This window comes from Falco naumanni, chromosome 20 (assembly GCF_017639655.2).
Source record: "Falco naumanni isolate bFalNau1 chromosome 20, bFalNau1.pat, whole genome shotgun sequence".
NCBI lineage: Eukaryota > Metazoa > Chordata > Aves > Falconiformes > Falconidae > Falco > Falco naumanni.
In genome coordinates, this window is record NC_054073.1 from 2481305 (window position 1) to 2499708 (window position 18404).

The 18404-nt window shown below is 47.7% G+C and overlaps 1 protein-coding gene and 1 pseudogene across 2 annotated transcripts; both read right to left on the bottom strand.

The window, feature by feature from the left end:
- Window positions 1-3636: 3636 nt before the first annotated feature.
- On the bottom strand, window positions 3637-4433 carry LOC121079987 (casein kinase I-like). 2 transcript variants are annotated; one of them, XM_040577847.1, is made up of 2 exons: window positions 4287-4433; window positions 3637-3771 (listed from the first exon to the last, which is right to left on the bottom strand). In XM_040577847.1, the coding sequence occupies exons 1-2, from the start codon at window positions 4419-4421 to the stop codon at window positions 3640-3642; spliced, it is 267 nt and encodes an 88-aa protein (XP_040433781.1). In that variant the 5' UTR covers window positions 4422-4433; the 3' UTR covers window positions 3637-3639. The 2 variants fall into 2 exon arrangements, 1 of the variants encoding a protein (XP_040433781.1); XR_005825221.1 differs by lacking the exon at window positions 3637-3771 and adding an exon at window positions 4135-4188.
- A 1778-nt stretch (window positions 4434-6211) lies between these two features.
- On the bottom strand, window positions 6212-8177 carry LOC121099603 (annotated as a pseudogene).
- Window positions 8178-18404: the final 10227 nt, after the last annotated feature.

Here is an 18404-nt window from a genome sequence, read left to right on the forward strand (position 1 = left end):
CGGGCCGGGAAGGGGCTCGGTGCCGCCGCGGGCTCCTCTGAGCTCGCCCCCGTGTCTCTGTGGGGTTGGTGGAGCGCTTCTGCCATCTGGCGAGAAAAAATTGCGTAATGCAGCCGCCGGGTTGCTGGAGCGCTGCTGCCATCTAGCGAAATATATTTGGGTACTGCAGCCGGCCCTGTTGGTGGAGCGCTGCTGCCATCTAGCGAAATGTAATTGGGTACTGCAGCCGGCCCTGTTGGTGGAGCGCTGCTGCCATCTAGCGAAATATATTTGGGTACTGCAGCTGGCCCTGTTGGTGGAGCGCTGCTGCCATCTAGCGAAAGGTAATTGGGTACTGCAGCCGGCCCTGTTGGTGGAGCGCTGCTGCCATCTAGCGAAATATATTTGGGTACTGCAGCTGGCCCTGTTGGTGGAGCGCTGCTGCCATCTAGCGAAAGGTAATTGGGTACTGCAGCCGGCCCTGTTGGTGGAGCGCTGCTGCCATCTAGCGAAAGGTAATTGGGTACTGCAGCTGGCCCGGTTGGTGGAGCGCTGCTGCCATCTAGCGAAATATATTTGGGTACTGCAGCTGGCCCTGTTGGTGGAGCGCTGCTGCCATCTAGGGAAAGGTAATTGGGTACTGCAGCCGGCCCTGTTGGTGGAGCGCTGCTGCCATCTAGCGAAATATATTTGGGTACTGCAGCCGGCCCTGTTGGTGGAGCGCTGCTGCCATCTAGCGAAATGTAATTGGGTACTGCAGCCGCCCGGTTGGTGGAGCGCTGCTGCCATCTAGCGAAATGTAATTGGTACTGCAGCCGGCGCTGTTGGTGGAGCGCTGCTGCCATCTAGCGAAATATATTTGGGTACTGCAGCCGGCCCTGTTGGTGGAGCGCTGCTGCCATCTAGCGAAATGTAATTGGGTACTGCAGCCGGCCCTGTTGGTGGAGCGCTGCTGCCATCTAGCGAAATGTAATTGGGTACTGCAGCCGGCCCTGTTGGTGGAGCGCTGCTGCCATCTAGCGAAATATATTTGGGTACTGCAGCTGGCCCTGTTGGTGGAGCGCTGCTGCCATCTAGCGAAAGGTAATTGGGTACTGCAGCCGGCCCTGTTGGTGGAGCGCTGCTGCCATCTAGCGAAATATATTTGGGTACTGCAGCCGCCCGGTTGGTGGAGCGCTGCTGCCATCTAGCGAAAGTAATTGGGTACTGCAGCCGGCCCTGTTGGTGGAGCGCTGCTGCCATCTAGCGAAATATATTTGGGTACTGCAGCTGGCCCTGTTGGTGGAGCGCTGCTGCCATCTAGGGAAAGGTAATTGGGTACTGCAGCCGGCCCTGTTGGTGGAGCGCTGCTGCCATCTAGCGAAATATATTTGGGTACTGCAGCCGGCCCTGTTGGTGGAGCGCTGCTGCCATCTAGCGAAATGTAATTTGGGTACTGCAGCCGCCCGGTTGGTGGAGCGCTGCTGCCATCTAGCGAAATATATTTGGGTACTGCAGCCGCCCGGTTGGTGGAGCGCTGCTGCCATCTAGCGAAATATATTTGGGTACTGCAGCCGGCCCTTTTGGTGGAGCGCTGCTGCCATCTAGCGAAATATATTTGGGTACTGCAGCCGCCCGGTTGGTGGAGCGCTGCTGCCATCTAGCGAAATATATTTGGGTACTGCAGCCGGCCCTGTTGGTGGAGCGCTGCTGCCATCTAGCGAAATATATTTGGGTACTGCAGCCGCCCGGTTGGTGGAGCGCTGCTGCCATCTAGCGAAATATATTTGGGTACTGCAGCCGCCCGGTTGGTGGAGCGCTGCTGCCAACTAGCGAAATATATTTGGGTACTGCAGCCGCCCGGTTGGTGGAGCGCTGCTGCCAACTAGCGAAATATAATTGGGTACTGCAGCCGGCCCTTTTGGTGGAGCGCTGCTGCCATCTAGCGAAATATATTTGGGTACTGCAGCCGCCCGGTTGGTGGAGCGCTGCTGCCATCTAGCGAAATATATTTGGGTACTGCAGCCGCCCGGTTGGTGGAGCGCTGCTGCCAACTAGCGAAATATATTTGGGTACTGCAGCCGGCCCGGTTGGTGGAGCGCTGCTGCCAACTAGCGAAATATATTTGGGTACTGCAGCCGGCCCTTTTGGTGGAGCGCTGCTGCCATCTAGCGAAATATATTTGGGTACTGCAGCCGGCCCGGTTGGTGGAGCGCTGCTGCCATCTAGCGAAATATATTTGGGTACTGCAGCCGGCCCTGTTGGTGGAGCGCTGCTGCCATCTAGCGAAATGTAATTGGGTACTGCAGCCGGCCCTGTTGGTGGAGCGCTGCTGCCATCTAGCGAAAGGTATTTGGGTACTGCAGCCGGCCCTGTTGGTGGAGCGCTGCTGCCATCTAGCGAAATATATTTGGGTACTGCAGCCGGCCCGGTTGGTGGAGCGCTGCTGCCATCTAGCGAAATGTAATTGGGTACTGCAGCCGGCCCTGTTGGTGGAGCGCTGCTGCCATCTAGCGAAATATATTTGGGTACTGCAGCCGGCCCTGTTGGTGGAGCGCTGCTGCCATCTAGCGAAATGTAATTGGGTACTGCAGCCGGCCCTGTTGGTGGAGCGCTGCTGCCATCTAGCGAAATATATTTGGGTACTGCAGCCGGCGCTGTTGGTGGAGCGCTGCTGCCATCTAGCGAAATATATTTGGGTACTGCAGCCGCCCGGTTGGTGGAGCGCTGCTGCCATCTAGCGAAATATATTTGGGTACTGCAGCCGCCCTTTTGGTGGAGCGCTGCTGCCATCTAGCGAAATATATTTGGGTACTGCAGCCGCCCTGTTGGTGGAGCGCTGCTGCCATCTAGCGAAATATATTTGGGTACTGCAGCCGGCCCTGTTGGTGGAGCGCTGCTGCCATCTAGCGAAATGTAATTGGGTACTGCAGCCGGCCCTGTTGGTGGAGCGCTGCTGCCATCTAGCGAAATGTAATTGGGTACTGCAGCCGGCCCTGTTGGTGGAGCGCTGCTGCCATCTAGCGAAATATAATTGGGTACTGCAGCCGGCCCTGTTGGTGGAGCGCTGCTGCCATCTAGCGAAATATATTTGGGTACTGCAGCCGGCCCTGTTGGTGGAGCGCTGCTGCCATCTAGCGAAATGTAATTGGGTACTGCAGCCGCCCGGTTGGTGGAGCGCTGCTGCCATCTAGCGAAATATATTTGGGTACTGCAGCCGGCCCTGTTGGTGGAGCGCTGCTGCCATCTAGCGAAATATATTTGGGTACTGCAGCCGCCCGGTTGGTGGAGCGCTGCTGCCATCTAGCGAAATATATTTGGGTACTGCAGCCGGCGCTGTTGGTGGAGCGCTGCTGCCATCTAGCGAAATATACTTGGGTACTGCAGCCGGCCCGGTTGGTGGAGCGCTGCTGCCATCTAGCGAAATATATTTGGGTACTGCAGCCGGCCCTGTTGGTGGAGCGCTGCTGCCATCTAGCGAAATGTAATTGGGTACTGCAGCCGGCCCTGTTGGTGGAGCGCTGCTGCCATCTAGCGAAATGTAATTGGGTACTGCAGCCGGCGCTGTTGGTGGAGCGCTGCTGCCATCTAGCGAAATATATTTGGGTACTGCAGCCGGCGCTGTTGGTGGAGCGCTGCTGCCATCTAGCGAAATATATGTGGGTACTGCAGCCAGCCTAGCTAACAGACTGCACCCTTTATTATACGAATGGAATTGAGAAGGGAACTCTGCCCACGGCCCGTTAGCAAGTTGCCCGGCTTCACATCTCGCTGGATCAAGTTCTTCCAGTGAACATATTCAATTCGACCAGTCTAGAGAAAAAGAGAAAAAAAAAAAAAAGAAAAAAAAAAAAAGAATCACTCGAGACACTAGGCATACACTTTTTTTTTTTCCTTATAAAAACACCAGCAACATTGTCTTAACGATAAAAGAGGCAATGGAACCTTTTATTGTAAAATGTAAGGGCACTAAGGAGAAGGTAATTCGACAGACAATACATAAACCTCTCCAGCTCTTTCCCCACGTCTATTTGACATTCGTTTCCAAAAACTTTCTCGGGTGAACGTCTTTTGTCCTTGAGCAGTGCGACAGGCGGTTTGCAAACGGCACAAGTCTCTGCTTTTTAAAAATCAATTCAGACTCTGTAGTCACTTTAGACGGGGCACTTTGTGTTTCAGAGAAACAAAACCAACGTTGAGTCTTTCCTTGAACGACACAGGCCCGTTCACCTTTCAATCAGAGAAACAACGTATGTGGTTCCGATCTCTCAAGGAATCTTTATTTTCCCACAGACTGCACCGTCAAGATCAACCAAGCAGTTTCCTACCGTTTCGCCAGCGAGCCAGAGGACTGTCTCGAGACTAAGTTTCCTTGAACAAACGCCGAAGAGATCTTCAAGACTCGGTCCAAATGGCTCCGTCACCGTGAAATCGTAGTCCCCTTCAGCTCCACACCGCTTCATTCTGGGAACGCCCGCTAGAAAAAAAAGAAACAGTTTATTCAGTGTAACGATTCGATTGGTATACAAGCCTTCAAGGCTCCCAAGACGAAGTCTAAGAGGGTCAGGACCGTGAGTGTTTGTACTCGCAGTGAAGCTCAACATCTTATGCAACCCTCAGCCAAGACAAAGGTGAAAAACTCACTGGCGCCGAACGTTTCCTCATCTGTAAGCTGCCCATCCTTAGCGTGCAGGACTCCAAATTCAAAATTCACAGGTCCTGGAAAATAATGGGAAAAGGGGATGTGTAGGATCCCCCCAACCTTTGCATGTGGCTGACACAAGAGTTCTTGATTTTACTTGAGCTAACTATAAATGACCATGCCTGCATTAATTTTTTTGGTGCAGAGAGGGAAGGATTCTCTTTGTTATAGCTGGAGAGGCATATAAGTAAGTCTTTTTGATGTTTCATGAGCACAATGCTCTCCTCTCAAAGCAGAGGAATGCTTGTGCTCTGCTTAATAGCAGAAGTGCTTGTAGCTGTCCGCTGGTGAGTCAGTGCCAATACTGGCAGTAGGCAGTTACTTAGGGCACGAGACAGAAGCGGTGGCCTGTCCTACCTGGCCCTATATAATATAATATATAATATTGTACATACATACATGTATATATATTAAAAATAGAATTCTTTTTAGATCAACGGGATGGATTACGCAATAATCAAGGTTGACCACCAATTCCACTGACACCTCATTGGCAAGTGTGAAGAGGAAGATGAACCCCAAGGCTCACAGTATTGGTGGATCTCATTTGATGGTGCGTCCGTGTAGTGTGGCTAGTCAGCTGAATACCTTAATGCCAGTTGGGATGGTGATGATTATAGTGGCGGTGATGAAGTATGCTCGGGTGTCTACGTCTATTCCTACAGTTAATATGCGGTGGGCTCATAAGATAAAGCCCAGGAATCCAATCGATAGTATAGCTCAGACTATTCCTACATAGCCGAATGGTTCTTTTTTTCCTGCATAATACGTTACAACGTGTGAGATGATTCCAAAGCCGGCAAGGATTAAGATGTAAACTTCTGGGTGGCCAAAGAATCAGAACAGGTGCTGGTAGAGAATGGGGTCTCCTCCTCCAGTGGGGTCAAAGAATGTAGTGTTTAGGTTTCGGTTGGTCAGTAGTATGGTGATGCCAGCGGCCAGGACTGGAAGTGAGAGCAGTAGGAGTACGGCGGTGATGAGTACGGATCATACGAATAGGGGAGTTTGATATTGCGATAAGGCAGGGGGGTTTATGTTACTGGCTGTTGTGTTAAAGTTGACGGCCCCTAAGATGGAAGACACACCTGTGAGGTGTAGGGAGAAGATGGCTAGGTCTACTGAGGTGCCAGCATGGGCTAGGTTGCCTGCTAGGGGCGGGTATATGGTTCATCCTGTTCCGACTCCAGCTTCTACTGTGGAGGACGCTAGGAGCAGTAGGAAGGACGGAGGTAGTAGTCAGAAACTTAAGTTGTTTATGCGGGGGAATGCTATGTCTGGGGCTCCAATTATAAGGGGGACTAGTCAGTTTCCAAACCCTTCGATTATAATGGGTATAACTATGAAGAAGATTATTACAAAGGCATGGGCGGTGATGATGACATTGTAGATTTGGTTGTCTCCTAGGAGAGTTCCTGGTTGGCCAAGTTCTGCTCGAATAAGGAGGCTGAGGGCGGTACCAGATATGCCTGCCTGTGCTCCAAAGAGTAGGTATAGGGTGCCAATGTCTTTGTGGTTTGTTGAAAATAGTCATCGGTTGATGAAGGTCATGGGTAAGATGGCTGAGTGTTTAGGCGTTAGGCTGTAGTCCTTTTTACAGAGGTTTAAATCCTCTTCTTATCGACTCTGTGGTGAAGTTCATGTTGAGTTGCAAACTCATTGATGTACACTGAGAGTGTGCCGGAGTCCGGTAGACAGAAGCTTGTTGGTTTGAGCGTCTAGCTATTAATTAGAAGTTTATGGGATCGAGGCCGTCTGTCTAGGCTTATCGCGGAGGCCCTAGCTTAATTAGAGTATCTGAGTTGCATTTAGATGGTGCAGATTTAGTATCCTGCAGGCTTTAGTGGTGTGGGCAGAAACTAAGAGGATTTAACTCTTATTTAAGGCTTTGAAGGCCTTCAGTTTGGTAGGCAGGTTATCCTAAGTTTCTTAGGTAATGGTCAAGATCGCGGGAGAAAGGGGGAGAAGGAGGACTGACAGGGAAATTAAGGTAGCAATTGGTGTGCCTGTGGATTTGTTATTATATCATTGTTTTATGAAGTTTGTACTGTTTGGTGGGAGTGTGATTGTGGAGCAATATGCAAGTTGTAGGTAGAAAAATAAACCTAGTAGGGAGAGTATTGAAATAATTATGGCTGCGGTTGATCTCTCTTGCTTGGTTAGTTCCTGGATAATGAGTCATTTTGGTGAAAAGCCAGTGAGTGGGGGTAGGCAGGCTAGGGATAGTAGTGCTAGCATCAAGAATGTGTTTAGTGATGGTATTATTGTTCAGGAGGTTATTATTGTGGATAGTTTTGAGTTGGTTGTGTTGAGGGCTAAGAAAATGGAGGCGGTTATTATGGAGTATAGGTAGAAGGTTGTTATTGTTAGCTTGGGGTTGTATATGAGGATGATGGTTATTCAGCCTAGGTGGGCGATTGATGAGAAAGCTAGGACTTTTCGGATTTGTTTGGTTAAGTCCTATTCACCCTCCGATGGCTGCGGATGCAATGGCCATGGTTGTCAGTAGGAGTGGGTTCAGTTAAGAAGTTAAGCGGGCAGTTAAGAAAAGAATAGTGATGGGGGGGAGTTGTATTAATGTAGAGAGGAGTAGGGCAGTGGTTATAGGTGAGCCTTGTATGACCTCTGGAAATCAGAAGTGAAAGGGTACTAGGCCTAGTTTTATTGCGACTGCTGTAGTTAGTAGTAGGGAGGCTGTTGGGTGGGTTAGTCAGGTAATGTCTCATTGTCCGGTGAATTGTGCGTCGATTGTGCTTGAGAAGAGGATTAATGTGGAGGCGGTTGCTTGGATGAGAAAGTATTTGGTTGCAGCTTCAATAGCTCGAGGGTGGTGTGATTTTGAAATGAAGGGGATAATGGCAAGGGTGTTGATTTCTAGTCCAGTCCAGGCTAGTATTCAGTGGTTGCTTGCAATTGTGATGGTTGTTCCTAGTAGAAGGCTTAAGGAGAATGTTAGTTTTGTGAGGGGGCTCATTTAGTAGAGGAAGGGGTTAAACCATCATTTCCGGGGTATGGGCCCGATAGCTTTTGTTTAGCTGACCCTACTAGGAAGTAATATAAGGGGAGTATGGAGGGCTTTGATCTCTTCTGTGCAGGTTCAATTCCTGTCTTCCTAAGGTTTTGCAAGGAAATGAGAGGGTTGGTAGACCTCTGTGTTCACTTTATCATAGTGACCCTTAGACATTCAGGCACCTTTCCTTATGTGGGTGTGTTTTTAAGCGGGGGGGAGACCTGCGTAGCAGATGGGTATGCTAGTGTGTCAGAGACATAGGGCTAATGTTAGTGGTAGGAAGTTTTTTCAGAGAAGGTGTATGAGTTGGTCATAACGAAATCATGGGTATGAGGCGCGGACTCAGAGGAAGCCAGAGGAGAGGAGGAGGGTTTTTGTGGCGAGGATTATTGGGAATAGTTCTAAGGGGAGGCCTAAGGAGCTGGGGTTGATGAATAGAATGGTGGTGAGTGCGTTTATTAGTATAATGTTTGCGTACTTAGCTAGGAAGAATAAGGCGAATGGGCCTGCGGCGTTTTCTACATAGAAGCCTGAAACCAGTTCGGATTCTCCCTCTGTCAGATGGAATGGGGCGCGGTTGGTTTTGGCAAGGGTAGAAGTGTATCATATTATTGTGAGAGGTCAGGTGGAGAAGATGAGGTATAAGGGCTCTTGGGTGGTAGCAAGGGTGTTTAGGGTGTAGTTTCTGCTTAGTATGATTACGGAGAGGAGGAGGATGGCCAGTGTCACTTCATATGAGATGGTCTGTGCGACTGCTCGGAGGGCGCCGATCAGGGCGTATTTCGAGTTTGAAGCTCAGCCTGATCACAAGATTGAATATACTGCTAAGCTTGATATGGCTAAAAGGAATAGTAGGCCTAAATTCAAGTCTGTGAGGGAGAGGGGCAGGGGGAGGGGAGTTCAGATGGAGATTGCAAGAGGGAGGGCTAGTACTGGGGTCAGGGTGAAGAGCAGGGGGGAGGAGGTTGATGGTCGGATGGGTTCTTTGGTAAATAGTTTTACGCTGTCTGCTACGGGCTGTAGAAGTCCAAAGGGGCCGACAATGTTTGGGCCCTTTTGGGCTTGTATATAGCTTAGGATTTTTCCTTCTCCTAATGTTAGGAAGGCTACGGCGATTAGGACTGGAAGAGCATAGGCTGAAAACATGATAAGGTGTATTAGAGGTGTTGGTTGGGTCATGGTTGAGTTGTGGGGAGCTAGGGAGAGGATTTGAACCCCTAGTTAAAGGGCTTAAGCCTTTTGCATTTGCCAGGCTTTGCTACACTAGCGACCCTTTTTTAGGGGTTTGAGGTAGGTAGTCCCTTGAGCAATTTAGTTGAGGTCATTGCTTGGGGAGAGGGGGCATGCCTGGAAGTATTGGCCCCACCTTTCCGGTCCTTTCGTACTGGGAAGGGTTTGTCATAGATAGAAACCGACCTGGATTACTCCGGTCTGAACTCAGATCATGTAGGACTGTTAATCGTTGAACAAACGAACCCTTAATAGCGGCTGCACCATTGGGATGTCCTGATCCAACATCGAGGTCATAAACCTCTCCGTCAATGGGGGCTCTTGGGAGAGATTGCACTGTTATCCCTGGGGTAGCTTGGTCCATTGTTCAACCGTATTGGGTCTGGTTGCTGTTTGCACGTTGATGGGTGGTTCTTGGTTAAGATAGGTGGTCTTATTTTTGGAGGGTGTGTTTTACTCCAAGGTTGCCCCAACCGAAAAATTATAGGCCAGTGTTGTGGGCGTAGTGTGCCTGATAGGTTTAGGTTTGGTGCGTGGTGGCCATTGATTTTTAAGTTCCACGGGGTCTTCTTGTCTTATGGTTTTATTCCTGCTTTTGCACAGGAAGATAAATTTCACTGATTATCTGTAAGAGACAGTTAAGACCTCGTTTAGCCATTCATACAGGTCTCAATTTATGGGACAATTGGTTGCGCTACCTTTGCACGGTTAGGATACCGCGGCTGTTGAATGTAGTGTCACTGGGCAGGCATCACCTCTGATACTTGTCAGGCTGCAGGCTATGTTTTTGGTAAACAGTCGGGCCTTGTGTTTGCCGAGTTCCTTTTACAGATTCTAATCTTTCTAGTGGGTGCACCTGGGTTGGGTTAACAGCCTGCTAGAATGTTTGATCTTGTTGTAGTTGGGACATTAATGTTTCTGTTAATGGTATTTGGTATTAAGTTTGTGCTTGAGAGGTAGTAGATTACCTAGTTACTCATTTTAGCATTAGCTCTTCTATGGTTGGTAGATTGACCTGCTAGTTTTGAAGGGACTCGTGTTGGTTTTGTATTTTTTACATGGAGCTTTGACACATTCCTTGTTGGTGGCTGCTTGAAGGCCTACAATTTTGAAAAAGTTTTTGAGTTATCCACTAGCGAAGGCTGTATTCTTTCTTAAAGGAGCTGTACCCCCTTTAAATGGCTCTTAGCTCACTTCACTTTGGGCTGTTGGGAGTCCCTAGGGGAGAGGCTAAGGGTGAACTTAGATTCGCTTCACAGGTAACCAGCTATCACCCAGCTCGGCTGGCTTTTCACCTCTACTGGCAAGTCATCCCACTCTTTCGCAACAGACGGGTTCGCTCAGGGGCAGCGGCTTATAAGTAGCTCGCATGGGTTTTGTGGGGGCAAGCTTAAGTTCACTTTGCTTGGTTGTTCTTGCGAAACCACGATGCAGAAGGTAAAAGGGCGTATCTTTGCTGTTTATTGCTTGAGGTTTCACTTTTATTTCACCTATCCCTTGCGGTACAGAGCTCTATTGCACCAGTGGGCCTTTTCTATCACCTACACTAAGGTAAGAAAATGTTTTAGTTTAGTGATGGAGGGGTGAATTTTTAATTTTTTGGGCGTTGTGGTTGGGCTAGAGGAGGCTCAGGGCGATCTGGTTGGTGACAGACATCTTTCAGGTGTAAGCGGAGTGCTTTAGTCTTATAGCTACGCCCCGGTATACTAAGTACACCTTCCGGTACACTTCCCTTGTTACGACTTAACTCATCTTTGGCTATAGTGGTGGATTAGTTATTTGGGGTTGGTAGCTTGTGAGGAGGGTGACGGGCGGTGTGTATGTGCCTCAGGGCCGACTTAAAGTAGGCTTATGTTATCCTGTTTTACTGCTAAATCCGCCTTCCAGAAACAATTTCATGCTTCCTTCCGTTGAAGTGTTCTATCTTAGAAAATGTAGCCCATTAATTCTACTCCGTGGGCTATACCTTGACCTGTCGTGTTAACGGGGTGGTTATTGTGCTCACTGTGCGTCTCTCAATTAGGGTGAGCTGGCGACGGCGGCATGTAGGCTGTTTCTGGTGAGGAGTGGTAGGGTGTAGCGTGGGGTGTTGTTTACAGAACAGGCTCCTCTAGGTGGGTTTGGGGCACCACCAAGTCCTTAGAGTTTCAAGCGTTTGTGCTTGTAATTCTCGGGCAGATGTGTTTTGGTATGGTGTACATCAGGATTTAGGGCTAGGCATAGTGGGGTATCTAATCCCAGTTTGAGCCCTAGCTTTCGTGGGGCCTGGTCCGTCAGGTTTACTAGAATCATCTTTAGGTTGGCCTTAGGGGTATCTTGGGCTTACGACAGCTTAGTTGTGTTTCGGTTTCCTAGTTACTATGACAAGCTCTCGTCATCTACATATAATCTATATATAAGATTGTTTTTTCAGTATCACATTGCATCTAGATGATGCCCTAAAACTTGCCTTTTCCATTGCAAGCATCAACATGCAAGCTCTGTTGGAGAGATATCAGTGGGTTGGACTGCCACAAGGTATGAAAAATAGCCCTACAATGTGTCAATGGTATGTTGCAAAAATACTCGGTCCTGTCCGTAATGCTATGCCTACTGTGTTATTGTATCATTACATGGATGACCTTTTAGTGGCAGCACAACATCACGAAGTCATGGAGAAAGCTGTAGCCCTTGTCACAGATGCCGTGATTTTGGCAGGTCTCTCTATAGCACCAGAAAAGGTCCAAAAGTTTTCCCCTTGGAAATATCTGGGCTGGTGGATAACAGCACAAACTATTATTCCTCAACCGTTGCAGATCAATACCAATGTAAGAAACCTGCATGATGCACAGAAATTACTGGGAACAATAAATTGGGTTCGACCATTATTGGGAATTTCTAATACAGACTTGGGTCCTCTGTTTGACATACTAAAAGGGTACACTAATCCTTGTTCTCCACGTAATCTTAACTCTGAAGCAGATACATCTTTACAAAAGGTTGCCTCAGCTATCGTTCTCGACAGGCCCACCGATGGGCCCCTGAACTGTCTTTTTAATTGATAATTTTAAACGCTGTACGACAGCCTCATGCCCTGATATTTCAACGGGACCTTCAGAACTCAGACCCCCTGTTGATTATTGAATGGATCTTTTTAACTAACCAGCCTGCAAAACCTATTTTGACACAACATGAAATGTTTCCCTCTCTGATTATTAAAGCTAGATCACACCTGCTAACCTTATCAGGGAAGGATTTTGTCTCTATTTGTCTACCAATAACAACAGTATACATAAAATGGCTTTATCGGCAATCTGACACCTTTGTTATGGCACTTGCCAACCATACAGGTCAAATAACTTCCCATTCGCCTTCACACAAACTGTTTAACATTGATTTTCGTCTGATGTTAAAACCCAGAAGCAGCGAACAACCCTTACAGGCACTTCCTGTGTTTACAGGTGGATCGGGCAAATCACATAAATCTGTTCTTCTGTGGTGGGATGATCAACGGAGACAATGGCATTCGGACATAGAGACAGTCTCCGGTTCACCTCAAATAGTAGAACTGAATGCAGTTGTTTGTGTTTTCCAAAAACGGAACGTACCCCTCAACCTTGTTACTGATTCTGCTTATGTTGCAGGTATTGTTACACGAGCTGAAGCTTCTGTGCTGCGGAGTGTTTCGCATTCCCAACTTTTTACCCTGTTACAGGAACTTATTTTCCTTTTGGACTCTCGATCTGCGCCTTATTTTGTTATGCATATTAGGTCTCATACCTCACTACCTGGTTTTCTTGCAGAAGGCAATCGACGAGCTGATGGACCTATTGACGTTACCAGTTCAAGTGCTGCCAGACCGGATTGCACAAGCTAAACTAAGTCACTCTTTTTTTTTTTTTTTTTTTTTTTTTTTTTCAGCGAAATGCTGGAGCTCTTAAGCGACAGTTTGACCTTACTTCTCAACAAGCATCAAATATTATTGCTGTCTGTCCTGATTGTCAAAAACATTCTTTCCCATCAATTGCTACAGGAGTTAATCCTAGAGGATTACAAAGCCTACAATTATGGCAAACGGATGTCGCACATGATTCTGAATTTGGTAACCTTAAATATATCCACTCTTCCATTGCTACATTTTCAGGTGCCTTGTTTGCCTCTTGTCACACAGGAGAAAAGGCACGAGATGGTCGTAGACATTTAATGCGTGCTTTTGCTACTTTAGGTATTCCCTTATGCTGGACCATTAACTGTCTTTGTTTCCACAACTGTAAAAGCCTTTTTTGCCCTATGGGGTATAACTCATATTACTGGCATTCCTCCTTCCCCCACCGGTCAATCTCTCATTGAACGGTCTCATCAGTCTCTAAAACGTTTATTACAACAACAAAAAGGGGGAACGGGAATGGCTATGCCGGAGGAACGGTTACAGAAAGCATTGTATGTTTTTAATTTTTTGAATTGTTCTTTCATAGATAACAACCCGCCAAGAGTTCGACATTTCACTGCAAATACCTCCTTTGAGGCACGGGTTAAAGCCCCGGCATTGGTCCGAGATCCAGAAACAGGTAAAATTATGGGACCGTATCCTCTTGTTACATGGGGAAAAGGTTATGCTTGTGTCTCTACAGAAAAAGGACCTAGATGGATCCCAGCGAAGAATGTAAGACCTTTCCGTGAACCTTTACCGCAGGCAACCGATACCGACCCTACAGAACGAAATAAAAACTGTGTGAGGATTACTGTTTTGCATTCATGTTAGATACCCAAAATCGGGACATAGAATATAGATTTCGCTTTTTACAGCACCTAGAACGAACACTATCACCCTGGATCAAACCACTTAAGAAAGGTAACGCTCTCAGACCGAGCAGGGGAACGGGACAACTCATTGTACACGGAGCATGTACATGGAACAAGGATTCCCTTGACACCGATAAGGGGAAGGGAGGATTCATCATGAGAGAACAACTAGGTGTTATGAAGGAGAATAGGAAAGAGAAACATGGTTATTTAGTGTTTAATAGGTGTCTGCACGCTTGTAGAGATGTATAGTTATGTAACCACAGGAGTGGTTTCTGCCCTGAGCCTGGTGGCGCGCACAGCTGCGGTTTGTGTCCTGGCTCAGAGATGTAAACAGGGGCTTCCCTGTTATGCTAAAGTGTCTCTCTTTGCATAAAAAAAGAGGGAATGAAGGGAATGACCCCAGAGGTATGTTCAGAGAAGGCACGCTATGTTTCAAACTTTCGGACGGAACCAGTTCTCGTTTGGCGTGCCCTTCCACCTACGTGTAATGTTAATCCAAAAGAAGATGATGTTGTTCACACTTTGAATGTCGATCACTGTCTTTCTGTAGGTGCTAATGTAGTAGGGAGGCTATGATGGGAACGTGCTGCAGCGGTTCTTCTCTTATCCAGAATAATAGCAGGGAAAGCATTAAAGAGTTAAATCACCTTGTTTGGTAGGCAGTTGAGAATGTGAGTCAAAATTGCCACTGCTTTTTGTTGTTGCCTCAAGGACGCGGCTGTGAGGATTTTGATGGCATGTGCTGCGTGGATTTTAGGCGCCCCATTGCAGCAACATGGTATCAAAATCTGAGAAAATTTCAGCCTTTTTTGGCATCCATTCACTCAATTGGCAGTATTGTTTGTTTGCTATTACCTTGGTCGCTGTCATGTTTGCAAGGGCCCTGCAGAACATGGCAAACCTGGTACTAGCTGTTCAAAAACAACAAGGGGCAACTGTAAAATTGTACGGAACAAAGACAGTGGGTTATTTTGACATTGACAATATGTCTTAGTCGGTTTTTTATTTGTTCTATTACTTATGCCTTGTTTTTACTCGTTGGCTTTCAAAGGTTCTTTTGTGCGACAGGAAGGGGGAGATGCAGGAGCGGGCTGGAAACTAGGACCATGCGTGGCAATCGGTCAGCTGAGGGGAATGTGCTCAAGCTTGTCTAGACAACACTTAACGTGATGAGGCATGTTTACAGAGCACAGGGGAGTGGGAGACGGATGGCGCCAAGGATGGCGCCAAGGAAAGGTAACATCTTGCTGTTAATTGCTGGTAGTTAACCACCAATCGGGGATTGCCTAGTATGCAAGGCTTAGCTTCAAGAACCAATTAGTTTAAAACGCGCAGCTCCTGAAAGCGTATAAAACCTCGTGCTTCTCTACAACACATTGACGTTTGCTTGCATCAAGCTGCGTCCCGTCTCTTCATTCGCCGCAAATTGGTGACCCCAAAATGATCCTTTTAAGGATCTAACGTGAAGGGCTTTTGAATCGCCTATCTGAGTGACATGCAGCGAATCCCACAGAACTTTGAATGATCTGCTGAAAGGAAGCAGGAGCCGGCCAGAAATCCCTCCGGAGTTGAGAGGTGAGCTGTGGGAAATCCGTAACAGGGAATCGGGCTTCGTCCCCAGAAGGAGACGTTTATGAGCTTATGAAAGGTCTTCTTAATAAACATAAAAATATCTCTGGGCAAGACCTTAAAGGAATGCTCAGGTGGGTGCAAGTAAATATGCCCGCAGTGACTGCATCTGCAATTTTTACGCGGGAACTTTGGGACGACAGAGGGGTGAAATTATGGGATTCTGCGACAAAAGGCAATATTGAGTCCCACCGTCTGCTTTCTTCATGGAGAGTTATTTTTGAGACTATGAGAGCAGAGGAAGGAGAGGAGGAGGAATCGCAAGCTCCTATAGCTCTTTCCTTATCAGCCTCTAAGTCACAGTGCTCTAGACCCCTGGGTGTCAATGCGGTGGGGTATCTGCCAGAAGAAGATCCCTTTGACCCGGGACCGATAGACCGTGCAAAAGAACCTGCTTTATACCCTCCTGATCTATGTGATGTGTGGACAAAAATAAAGAAACAAGCCTTAAAGGAGGGGGATTTAGAAATGGCTAAAACTATACTTGCTCCGGTCTTGTATTCTCAGGGTCGAGCAGGGGGAGCACGATGGGAGGCTCTTTCTTTTTTGGTTGTTTAAGAACAGCGCCGCACAGTTACAGAACATGGTATTTCTTCTCCCTGTTGTATAAGTCTGTTATCTTCTGTGTTTGATACTTATATCATGACTCCTCGTGATTTGAAATCTTTAGCACGATTGCTGCTAACTCCGACTCAGTATACGTTGTGGGAGTCGCATTTGAAAGGAAGATCGCAAGCACTCCTACTCATGTATGTTTATCATAATGATCCTGTATTAGCTGCACTAACAATAGAACATCTTACGGGCACCGGTGCACATGTTGATCCGGTAACACAGGCTCAACACTGCCCCCGTGCGTCTCCCGAGGCAATTAGAGAAGAGGCGAAAAAGGCTTTTTTCCAGGTTTCTGATGTACAAAAGCCACAAAAAGCCATTACTAACATCACTCAGGAGTCTCGAGAACCTTATATGCAGTTTATTGATAGACTAAAACAGGCTTTGGAACGTCGAGTAGATAACGCGGAAGCTCGTGGTATATTGCTAACAAAACTAGCTGTTGAAAATGCTAATGTTGATTGTAAAAGACTATGGAAGTCTCTTCCCAACCCGAGCCCCACTATGGTGGAAACGGTGGAAGCATGTAACCTAATCGGTACGGTTGACCATAAGTTTGAAGCTATGGCTGCTGCTTTTGCAACAATGCGTGGTGTGGGGAATTGCTATGCTTGTGGTAAGCCTGGTCATCTAAAGAGAAATTGTCTTGCGCGGGCTGCGGGGAATAAACAATAATCTCTTGGTCCTGGAGTTTGTCCGACATGTCGGAAAGGGCGTCATTATGCTAATCAATGTCAATCTAAGTATGATTTCCAGGGACAACCGATACAGGGAAACCGACGGCAGCGCAGCGCCAGGCCCCTTAGCGCCACAGCTAGGCCTCTTAGCGTCATGGTTAGGCCCCTTAGCGCTAGGCCCCTTAGGGTTAGGACTGTTAGCGTCAGCCCCCTTAGGGTTACGGCTAGGCCCCTTAGCGTCAGGCCTCTTAGTGTCACGGTTAGGCCTTTTAGGGTTAGCGTCAGGCCCCTTAGCGTCAGGCCTCTTAGGGTTAGCGTGAGGCCTCTTAGGGTTAGGGTTAGGCTTTTTAGGGTTAGGCTTTTTAGGGTTAGGCTTTTTAGGGTTAGGCTTTTTAGGGTTAGGCTTTTTAGGGTTAGGCTTTTTAGGGTTAGGGTTAGGGTTAGGGTTAGGGTTAGGGTTAGGGTTAGGCGGGTTAGGGTTAGACATTAGGCTGTTAGGGTTAGGCGGGTTAGGGTTAGACGGTTAGACTGTTAGGGTTAGCCTCTTAGGGTTAGACGGTTAGACTGTTAGGGTTAGCCTCTTAGGGTTAGATGGTTAGACTGTTAGGGTTAGCCTCTTAGGGTTAGACGGTTAGACTGTTAGGGTTAGCCTCTTAGGATTAGATGGTTAGACTGTTAGGGTTAGCCTCTTAGGGTTAGACGGTTAGGGTTAGCCTCTTAGGGTTAGACGGTTAGACTCTTAGGGTGAGGGTTAGACTGTTAGGGTTAGACGGTTAGACTCTTAGGGTGAGGGTTAGACTGTTAGGGTTAGACGGTTAGACTCTTAGGGTGAGGGTTAGACTGTTAGGGTTAGCCTCTTAGGGTTAGACGGTTAGACTCTTAGGGTTAGACGGTTAGACTCTTAGGGTTAGGGTTAGACTCTTAGGGTTAGGGTTAGGGTTAGACGGTTAGGGTTAGACGGTTAGGGTTAGGGCTAGACGGTTAGGGTTAGACGGTTAGGGTTAGGGTTAGACGGTTAGGGTTAGGGTTAGGGTTAGACGGTTAGGGTTAGGGTTAGACGGTTAGGGTTAGGGTTAGACGGTTAGGGTTAGACGGTTAGGGTTAGACGGTTAGGGTTAGACTGTTAGGGTTAGGGTTAGACGGTTAGGGTTAGACTGTTAGGGTTAGGGTTAGACTGATAGGGTTAGACTGTTAGGGTTAGGGTTAGACTGTTAGGGTTAGACTGTTAGGGTTAGACGGTTAGACTCTTAGGGTGAGGGTTAGACTCTTAGGGTTAGGGTTAGACGGTTAGACTCTTAGGGTTAGGGTTAGACTCTTAGGGTTAGGGTTAGACGGTTAGACGGTTAGGGTTAGGGTTAGACGGTTAGGGTTACGGTTAGACGGTTAGACTCTTAGGGTTAGGGTTAGGGTTAGACGGTTAGACTGTTAGGGTTAGGGTTAGACGGTTAGACTGTTAGGGTTAGGGTTAGACTTTTAGGGTTAGACTGTTAGGGTTAGGGTTAGACTGTTAGGGTTAGGGTTAGACTCTTAGGGTTAGGGTTAGGGTTAGACTCTTAGGGTTAGGGTTAGGGTTAGACTCTTAGGGTTAGGGTTAGACTCTTAGGGTTAGACTCTTAGGGTGAGGGTTAGACTGTTAGGGTTAGCCTCTTAGGGTTAGGGTTAGACTCTTAGGGTGAGGGTTAGATTGTTAGGGTTAGCCTCTTAGGGTTAGACGGTTAGACTCTTAGGGTTAGGGTTAGACTCTTAGGGTTAGGGTTAGGGTTCTTAGGGTTAGGGTTAGGGTTAGACTCTTAGGGTTAGG